Source organism: Gorilla gorilla, chromosome 1 (genome assembly GCF_029281585.2).
Source record: "Gorilla gorilla gorilla isolate KB3781 chromosome 1, NHGRI_mGorGor1-v2.1_pri, whole genome shotgun sequence".
Classification (NCBI taxonomy): Eukaryota; Metazoa; Chordata; class Mammalia; order Primates; family Hominidae; genus Gorilla; species Gorilla gorilla.
In genome coordinates this window covers 215,817,689-215,828,356 of record NC_073224.2, presented here as the reverse complement: position 1 = coordinate 215,828,356, position 10,668 = coordinate 215,817,689, and the positions used below count along the sequence as shown (strand labels likewise).

The following is a 10,668-nucleotide window of genomic DNA, read 5'->3' as shown; positions in this document are numbered from 1 at the left end:
CCATGTTGGTCAGGCTGGTCTCGAACTTCTGACCTCAGGTGATCTGCCTTCCTCAGCCTCCCAAAGTTCTGGGTTTACAGGCGTGAGCCACCGTGCGTGAGCCACCACGCCCGGCCGTCTTTCTTCACTTGGCTTCTAGGATGCCACACAGGTTTTTCTCCCATTCTACCAGACATTCCTTTTCAGTCTCCCTTGCTGATTCTTCCTCTTAAATCTGACTCTTAATGTTGGGAATGATTTTCACATAAAAATTACTAACGGTGACTTTCTTTCCAGTATCCTGAAGATCCAAATTTATCTGTAATATAGCCCTATCACTCAACATAGGAATTCATCTCATTTCACATGTGAGAAAATGAAGATTTCTTGCCCTAGGGACTATTTCAGAAATATCATCTTGAGAAATTAGTTCACATATTGCTTCTACCTGTGAGGCTGAGGCTTAGTCTCAGACTGTTAAAGCTAAAAAGAGCCAAAGAGATTTGCTCACTGGTAGGACATTCCTTCAGTAAAAATCTACTTCAGTAAAAAATCTACAGTCTAAGCTCTGGTCATCTTCTTTGCAGGTTTAGAAACTACTTTTTTGTTGAGCTTACCCAGAAACACACCAAATTTAATACAAATGCTTATACTTTTCAGATGTTAATAATATAAAATGTAAGCAACCATTTTGAACAATGAATTGTTGATGATGGACATTTGTGGTTTTACAGTAACAAGCATTCTAACAGTATGGAGTGTTCTAATCCATGAATATGGTATGTCTCTCCATTTATTTAGATCTTCTTTAATTTCTCTTAGTGATATTCTGCCAGAGTGTGCAGGATTGAAGTTTTGCACATGTTTTGTCAAATTTAAGGATGTAATTTTTGGGGGCTGGGTGGGCTGGCTTATGCCTGTAAACCCAACCCTTTGGAGACTAAGATGGGAGGATCACTTGAGGCCTGGAGTTTGAGACCAGCCTGGGCATCAAAGTGAGACCCATCTCCACAAAAAAAAAAAAAAAAAAAGCTGGTGTGGTGGCATGTACCTGTAGTCCCAGCTACTTTGGTGTCTGAAGCAGGAGAATTGCTTGAGCCCAGGCATTCAAGGCTGCAGTAGACTATAATGGCACCGTTGCATGCCAGCCTGGGTGACCAGAGCCAGACCCTATCTCAAAAAAATAAAAAATAAATTAATGAAAATAAAAAAGAAAAAAGAATATACTTTTTATACAATTTTGTATTCAGCTTTTTTTTTCTTTTTCTTTTTTCTGTCAAGCTGTTCTTTATTTCAGGAAGAGGACAGGGCAAGGGGCTCAGTCTTTCTTGGCAGTGGCTTTCTTCATGGCAGCCAGGACATTGCTGAGCTCCTCCCGCTTCCTCTTGGCATGGATATGCATCCTCACCCTTTTCTTCTTTTTTTTTTTTTTTTGGAGACAGAGTCTCACTCTGTTGCCCAGGCTGGAGTGCAGTGGCGCAGTCTTGGCTCACTGCAACCTCTGCCTCCTGTGTCAAGCAATTCTCCTGCCTCAGCCTCCTGAGTAGCTGGGATTACAGGCATGCGCCACCACACTCAGCTAATTTTTGTATTTTTAGTAGAGATGGGGTTTTGCCATGTTGGCCAGGCTGGTCTCGAACTCCTAACCTCAGGTGATCCAACTGCCTCAGCCTTCCAAAGTGCTGGGATTACAGGCTGAGCCACTTTGCCTGGCCCCCACCCTTTTCTTGATAAACTTGGAGGTCTTCAGTAACTCCATGGCCTTGGAGACCTTCTGTAACTCCATGGTGGGACACTCGTAAGGGGCAAAGCCACACACCTCTCGGATCATGTCCTGCACAAACTTGGTGTGTTTGGTCAGGCGCCTGCGGTGGCAGCTGTGCCTGGGATTGCTCATGTTCTTGGTCACCTTGTGGCCCTTGTTGAGGCCCATGGCCATAGGGTAGCGCAGAGCCACGGCTGCTGCTCTCCAAAGGCAGCCGTGGCGGAAGGCAGCTTTTTTTAAATAGTATTATTTCCAAAGCATTTTACCATGTCTTTAAAGGGGTTTATTAACATTGGTAATGGCTGCATTAATTCAGGTGGCAACTTTTAAACCACTGATATTACTGGTTTTACTTAATACTTTTACTTAATGGTGATGGCTGCACTTTGTTTTATAGCATCAGCTTTGCTGTGTTAAACAGAAGGTCTAGTGTTGCACTGAGTCCCTTGGGGAAAGTAGTCTAGAGAAATTGCAGGCTCAGTTCCAAAACCAACATTCCAAATAAAGAGGGTTTTCAGTGAAAATATCAGTTTACCTTGAATATTTTTCCAGTCATGTAAATAATCTTCATTTTCTTCCTAACATTAAATGTATTCATTTGTGATCTCTGAGCTACTTTCATTATAATACAGATTTGCTATATTTCAGGGATTTTCTTTTGGGGAGAGGGGACTATTTTTTTTTTTTTTTTTTTGAGACGGAGTCTCATTCTGTCACCCAGGCTGAAGTGCAGCGGCGCGATCTTGGCTCACTGCAACCTCTGCCTCCTGGGTTCAAGCAATTCTCCTGTCTCAGCCTCCTGAGTAATTGGGATTACAGGTGCACGCCACCACACCAGGCTAATTTTTTGTATTTTAGTAGAGACAGGGTTTCACTGGGTTGCCCAGGCTGGTCTCAAACTCCTGAGCTCAGGCAATCTGCCCGCCTCGGCCTCCCAAAGTGCTGGGATTACAGGCGTGAGCCAGCACACCCGGCGAGAGGGGACTATTGATCTAATCTTGAAATTTGAATGCTCTGTAGTACTCTATATTGCTATATGGCTGTGCTAAATGCCATCACAAATAGAATAAACAGTATATATAATTTGTTCATCTGTTTCTTCAACAAGTATTTAGTGAGCCACCTTCTAGTATATGCAGTGGGAATCTGTTATATTCTGGAGTTTCAGAGCTGAATAAACATATTATCTCTTGTCCAGGAACTTCCAGGCTTACCCCTGTTATGCTATATGATCACACTAGAAATAAATCAATGCAGGCCATTGCTGACACATTCCTGGAGGCCTGACTCATGCCCACTCACTCTTCTACCCTCCCTCTGCTTTGTTCAACTGTTGATAGAGTCCTGGGGACTCAATAGAACTATCACTGGCCAGTTTACCTGGATGAGAGTGTCTTCAAAAGCATTACCAACTTAGGCCAAGACTGATTTCTTCCAGAATGCCCTAAATTCCCCCCTGCCCATTAACTGACTGCCAGGACAGATTCCTTGCAAACGTTGTGGCCAGTTGGGCCTGTCCTCCCTCACAATCCTCTAATCTTTGATTTAATGTTCAAAATATTAACATCCCCATAATCTATAATACCCTCTATTACCCTATGACCTCTTCTTTTATAGCCTCCTCTCCATTCTACTCTGTGTTGCCTCTTCCCGCTGCTTTGCTCCTCCAAAGATTCCCCCTGCACCTGCTGAAGGCTCATCCCATGCTAAGCAAACCCTTCTAGAATGTAAACTCTTCACGGAAACTCTGTCTCTACCTCTACCTCTGTGCCTGACGGAAACCCAGACATCGTCTGAGATTTCCTCTGTAGCTCTCTCAAAAGGATGCCACTCCTTGTCTACTTCTCAAATACCTGGGATCAGGAAGTGGGCAAGGATTCCTCTTTGCTTTCCAGGGCTACTTCTGAACCATTTCTAGTATAAAGCCCCTTAGTCTTTCAACTCTGCTATGATCCAGATATACTCCTGTCTGTTCTTCCCTCTCCCCAATTCCTGGCTATTCCTCTCATTTGTTGAAGGTTTTCAGAAGTGGTATTATTAAGAACATGGGCTTTAGAGTCAGGTATGTCTGGGTTCCAGTGTCAGGTGTGACACTTACTAGCTGTGCAATCTTCAGCAAATTATAGGATTTAATCTCTGAGCTAATTATAGAACTTAATCTCTGAACTTAAATTTTCTTAGATGTAAAATAAGATAATGGCAATCACCTTGGAGAGTGGTTACTGGCGTTCAACATTCATTCAACTAAAAGTAAGTGGAATAAAATAATTATACATTGATATATGTTCTGTGAAGGGTTTAGGATAGAGAATAAAGGGGGCACTCCACTATGAGGGAGGTTCAAAGGGGAGGTGCCATTTGAGCTGAGACCTGAAGGAAGAGAGGGAGGGTTAAATGAAATAAAGCACACAGAACTACTTGGCACAGCACGGGCCCATAGTGAACTCAGTGTTAGTGGAAATCATTTTCCTGGTAAGGGTGGTGGCAGAGGTGAATGGCTTTCAAAGCTGAAGTAATTGCAAGCTGAGTTGATCCTGGTCCAAGTGAAATAGTGGCATTAGTGCTTGGTGGTGGTAGTGGCAGCAGAAGCAGTAGTTTTTCTATCAGATCAGTTTTTCTCCTCTCCTCTCCTCTCCTCTCCTCTCCTCTCCTCTCTTCTCCCCTCTCCTCCCCTCCCCTCCCCTCCCCTCCCTTCTCCTCTCCTCCCCTCCCCTCCCCTCTCCTCTCCTCCCCTCCCCTCCCCTCATTTCGTTTCATTTCATTTCTTTCCCCTTCCCTTTCCTTTCCTTTCCTTTCCGAGACAGAGTCTTGCTCTGTTGCTTGGGTTGGAGTGCAGTGGTGCGATCTTGACTCACTGCAACCTCTGCCTCCTGGGTTGAAGCGATTCTTGTGTCGCAGCCTCCTGAGTAGTTGAGACTACAGGCGTGTGCCACCATGCCCAGCTAATTCTTTTGTATTTTTAGTAGAGACAACTATTTTCCATGTTGCCCATGCTGGTCTCAAGCTCTTTTTTTTTTTTTTTTTTGAGATGGAGTATGATCTCGGCTCACTGCAACCTCTGCCTCCGGAGTTCAAGCAATTCTCCTGCCTCAGCCTCCCAAGTAGCTGGGATCACACACCACCATGCCCGGCTAATTTTTTGTATTTTCAGTAGACACGGGGTTTCACCATGTTGGCCAAGCTGGTCTTGAACCCCTGATCTCAAGTGATCTGCCTGCCTTAGCCTCCCAAAGTGCTGGGATTACAAGCATGAGCCATCGTGTCCAGCCGATAATAATTACATTTCAAAGGGTGGCAGCATTAAACCCATCTATCATCTTGAATTGTCTCAAGACAAAGACTTTTAAATTATGTGAGAAGAGGACTGGTAGAATACAGAGGTAAAAGTAAGGTCTTCAGACTTAAAAGCTCTATCTAAATAAGATCTTTTGATGTGGGTCATTCGTGAAACTAAAGCAAACAGATGAAGCCTACTAAGATCTTGAAGGTTTGGATTGTCAAAGAGCCTGCCCCATTCAGCTGTGTCATTCAGCACAGCCCGTGACTGTTCGGCCCCAAGGCAGTTGATGGTGCCTGATCTACATGGGCAGGAGAGGTCTGCTAAAGCTCTTCAGCCTCTAGGAATGGCCTTCCCCACAGTGCCCTCCCCAGATGCAGCCATGGGGAATAGCAAGCAAGGAGAATCCTTCCAGAGAACAAAACTAAGGGCTGTAGATTGACCAGCCAAGGAACTCTAATGCAGGGATAGCGAGTCCCCACTACTCCTGCCCTGCAGGACTGTACAAGTGCGATGGACCAGAGACAGCTGAGTGTTTGCCATGTTCTTTTTTTCCCAAAGGGAATTTTTATTGCACTTATCCTGTTGGGGAGAGATAAATTGTCTTTAAGCTTACAGATCTCTAGTCATGAGAAGCCACATCCTGACCCTAATCCTCTAGAGATCCTGGACTTTGAGATGGATTTAGTAACTGGATGTAACTTTATTGCTGTATCCCTTGGGGAGGGCCAAATGCATTTCCTTTTTCTTTCTTCTTTCTTTTTTTTTTTTTTTTTTTTTTTGAGACGGAGTCTTGCTCTGTCTCCCAGGATGGAGTGCAGTGGTGCGATCTCAGGTCACTACAACCTCCACCTCCCAGTTCAAGTGATTCTCCTGCTTCAGCCTCCTGAGTAGCTGAGATTACAGGCATGCGGCACCACACCTGGCTAATTTTTGTATTTTTAGTAGAAACGGGGTTTCACCACGTTGGCCAGGCTGGTCTTGAGCTCCTGACCTCCAGTGATCCACCCACCTCGGCCTTCCAAAGTGCTGGGATTACAGGTGTGAGCCACTGTGCCTGGCCTCCAAATGCATTTTCTTCATGGGAAGACGATGTGTTTGAATGTTGCCAGCCAAAGGGAGGACCATGACAGCAACTGCTTATTTCCTATCTCAAATCTACTCTCTCTCTGTTTCTTTTTGTTTTTTTTTTTTTTTCTGAGACGGAGTCATGCTCTGTTGCCCAGGTTGGAGTGCAATGGCACTATCTCGGCTCCCTGCAATCTCTGCCTTTATTTCTTTTTAATAGAGAGCCCTGGAGGCCGGGTGCGGTGGCTCACACCTCCCCGAGTAGCTGGGACTACAGGTGTCTGCCACCATGCCTGGCTAATTTTTATATTTTTAGTAGAGATGGGCTTTCGCTGTGTTGGCCAGGCTGGTCTTGAACTTCTGACCTCAGGTGATCTGCCCGCCGCAGCCTCCCAAAGTACTGGGATTACAGGCATGAGTCACTGCACCCGGCCCTAAAAAGTTATGTTTGCATCCTAACCCCCAGTATCACACAATGTGATTGTATTTGGAAACAGGATTGTTGCAGACATAATTAGTTAAGATGAAGTCATTGCTATAGTCTGAATAGTCACCTTCTCACCATGCATATGTTGAGAGCCTGATGGCCAAGGTGATGGTATTAGGAGGTAGGGGGCCTTTGGGAGGTGATTGGATCATGAGGGTGGAGCCCTCAAGAATGGGATTCGTGTCCTCATGAAATAGACCCCTTCCAACATGTGAGGACACAGTGAGAAGGCTCTGTGAGAAATTAGACTTTCACCAGACACTAAATCTGCTGGCACCTTGATCTTTTTTTTTTTTTTTTTCTTTTGAGATAGGGTCTTGTTCTGTTGCCTAGGCTGGGGTGCAGTGGCGCAATCTTGGCTCACTGCCACCTCTGCCTCCCCGGTTCAAGTGAATCTCCTGCCTCAGCCACCCGAGTAGCTGGGACTATAGGTGTGCACCACCACACCCGGCTAATTTTTGTATTTTTAGTACAGACACTCTCACCATGTTGGCCAGGCTGGTCTCAAACTCCTGACCTCAAGTGATCTGCCCACCTTGGCCTCCCAAAGTACTGGGATTACAGGTGTGAGCCACCATGCCCAGCCCTGCCACCTTGACCTTGAACTTCTCAGACTCCAGAACTGTGAGAAAAAATTTCTGTTGTTTATAAGCCACCCAGTGTGTAGCATTTTGTTACGGTAGCCCCAATAATCTAAGACAGTAATAATGGAGTAGGGTGGGTCATTAATCCAATGATTGTTGTCCTTATCAAAAGACAACTTGAAGACACAGACGGAGAATGCCCCATGTGATGGCCCAGGCAGAAAGTGGCATGAGATGGCTAAGAAGAGGGGAGGAAGGATTCCACCTGGAATCTCCAGGGGGCGGAGGCCCTCTGACACTTTGATTTTGGCTGTCTAGCCTCTAGAACTGTGAGAGAATACATTTCTGCTGTTTTCAGCCCCCTAGTGTGTGGCACTTTGTTCCTGAAGCCCTAGTGCATCCTCTCATCCATCCACTCTCCACCCCAGGTCACCAGGCTCTCATTTTGCCGCAAGAGCCTCTAAACTGGTCTCTGAGCTTCCAGTGGAGTTTCCTTTCCATTTATGCTCCACACAACAGCCTGGATGAGTTTTCTAAAGCTCAAATTACTCACCTGTTCACACACCTTTCAGTGGCTTCCCAGGACGCTAGAGATAAATTCTGAATTCCCTTACCTGATACAAAAGGCCCTATGTGCCTTCCCAGCATCAACTTGTACCAGACTTTTTTTGTTGCTCTCAATGATTGCAACTCCCCCAATGCTCCTACTGTCTGACCTCTGGGCTTTTTTTTTTTTTTTAAATGAGATGGAGCCTGGCTCTGTCGCCTAGGCTGGAGTGCAGTGGCGTGATCTCGGCTCACTGCAACCTCTGACTTCAGGGTTCAAGAGATTCTCCTGCCTCAGCTTCCCGAGTAGCTAGGACCACGGGTGCCCGCCACCACACTCAGCTAATTTTTGTATTTTTATTAGAGACGGGGTTTCACCATGTTGGCCAGGCTGGTCTCGAATTTCTGGACTCAAGTGATCTGCCCACCTCGGCCTCCCAAAGTGCTGGGAATACAGGCATGAGCCATCACACCTGGCTGGACCTCTGGGCTTTAATTCCCATTCGATGTCCCTTCTCCCAAGAAGCCTCCTCCTAACAGTTAGTGCCGTGCCCCTGCTATATGCTCTCTTCAAGCCCAGTTCTTACCCCATCAGAACACAGATTCCATTTATTATGATGCACACTTGCCTGTCTATCTGCCTCCTGAATCTGTAAATTCCTCAAGGGCAGGGCAGTGTTTTCTTTAGCACTGAAACGTTAGTGACCAACAGTGACTGTCCCATTTCAGGTGGTCAATTCATTGGATTTAGGGGAACAGACGGCTGACTCCTCTTACTATCTTTTTCTCCATGAGTTTCATATTTTGAAAGATTTTAGGCATTAAACACAGTTTATTAATTAAGTTAACCTTTGTGGACTTACGAGAGGATTAATGCATGGTTTTCTTTTTTCTTTTTAAAATATCGAAAACAGCTTGAAGAACCTCCAACCTGTTTTCTTTTTTGGGAAATAACTTATCATCCGGTGATCCTGGCTTTTGAATGTAGCCAATTCCCCTAGGTAAAGAAACTGAGGCCGAGAGAGGTGAAATGACTTGTCTAAGGTTTACAGTGTGTTAATAATGACACGAGGCTAAAACTCAAGTTTCCTGACTTCAAATCCAGGATTCTTTCTGCTGTTTTATAATAGACAGGGCTTCAGGAGACCTGGTATAGCCAGTTATGTGCTGGTAAATGTTTAACAACTGGCTCCATAGGAGGGAAAAAAAAGATCTTGATTTATAGCATTTGTCGATTTCTGTGGTGTAAATAACTCTACCTTGTCTAATTTCAAGCTACCTGAAGTAACTCAACATAAGGGTTGATTCAAGCAGACTCCAGCACACTGCTTAGATATAGCCCTTGATTTTAGACTTTGCAGGTTTCTGTTCTGGAGAAACTTCCATAACCTCTTTCTTTTTTTTTAATTTTTAAAATTAATTTTTATTTATATTAATTTTATTTTTATTAAATAAAATTTATATTTTATTATATATATAATTTATATGCTATTTTATTTATATTATATTAATTTTATTTATATTAAATTTATAAGGCATTATTCCTTAATCTTTTTATATGTTCTAGAAGAGTTTAAGCTACCTTAAATTCATATATCCTCTTTCTTAAAAATTTGTAGTGCTTGGAGACTCCCATCCCCCAGATACTGGCTGTTGCCAGAACATGCGAAACTCTTGCAGTCAGATGATGCAAAAGGCTATAAATAAAAATAAAGGATCCCAAAGGAATGACCTGCTGAAAATATGACAAGATGGAAAACTCATATAAGTAGAGAGTGCTGTTCATGGTCATGTGTTAGAACCAAAAGCCAGCGATGAACTCTGGAAAGATGAGTTAATGGAATACGAGTCCCTAAAGCATTTAGGCTGGGAGGAAGTGCCACCTCCTCTCCGTAGCTTTTCTGATTTATCTCGGGAAGAAATAATTCCTCCTTCCTTAGTAGATCCCAAATACTTACACCTCAGTTGCTTTTTTTATTTTTAGAATTGCATTGCATCTAGAATGTATTTTACAGAATACATCCAAACTCCTTAGTTTGGCAGAGAGGCCTTTTATTAAATGAATTTTCAGAGGTGGGTGGGACAACAGGAAGAACACAAGCTTCGGAGCTTGATTGATTCTGGGTTCAACTCCTGCTGCACTGCTTACTGCTGTGAGACTTCAGGCCAGTTTCCTAACCTAGGCCTCAGTTTCTTCATTCCTTTTTTCTTTTTTTTTTTGAGACAGAGTCTTGCTCTGTTGCCCAGGCTGGAGTGCAGTGGCACAATCTTGGCTTACTGCAACCTCTGTCTCCCAGGTTCAAGCAATTCTCCTGCCTCAGCCTCCCAAGTAGCTGGGATTACAGGCGCCTGCCACCACGCCTGGCTAATTTTTTTGTATTTTTACTAGAGATGGGGTTTCACCATGTTGGCCGGGCTGGTTTTGAACTCCTGACCTCAAGTGATCCACCCGCTTCGGCCTCCCAAAGTGCTAGGATTACAGGTGTGAGCTACCGCACCTGTCCAGTTTCTTCATTCTTAAATACCTTCCTTATAAGGTTGACACAGACGGAAATGACAGAAGACATGTCAGGTGCCTAATACACCACCCGTTATGTGTTAAGGATGCAAGAAATGATCTGTTCTCTCCGTTTACAGGTGAAACATTTCCTGCTTGTTCAAATCTTTATCTTTTTGGAGATGTGCTTTCCTATTAATGAGTTAGTTTATTTACACAGACTCCTAACAAATATTTAGAGCAAAATTCTCTGTGGACTGAATCTCTGATTCTGCTGTCTTTAATGTCTAGTGGTTTTATTTGTTTGTTTTTTTGAGACAGGGTCTTGCTCTGTCGCCCAGGCTGGAGTGCAATGGTGCCATCGTGGCTCACCGCAACCTCTGCCTCCTGGGTTCAAGTGATTCTCCTGCCTCAGCCTTCCGGGGAGCTGGGATTTCAGGTGCCCACCACCATGCCTGGCTAATT

General features: G+C 44.3%; 1 protein-coding gene across 1 annotated transcript; it reads right to left on the bottom strand.

Moving 5' to 3' along the window:
- Positions 1–1,297: 1,297 nt before the first annotated feature.
- On the bottom strand, positions 1,298–3,150 carry LOC101131021 (large ribosomal subunit protein eL36-like). Its single transcript, XM_055377438.2, has 3 exons — positions 3,125–3,150; positions 1,689–1,946; positions 1,298–1,382 (listed from the first exon to the last, which is right to left on the bottom strand). The coding sequence occupies exons 1-3, from the start codon at positions 3,148–3,150 to the stop codon at positions 1,298–1,300; spliced, it is 369 nt and encodes a 122-aa protein (XP_055233413.2).
- Between the last annotated feature and the right edge of the window lie 7,518 nt (positions 3,151–10,668).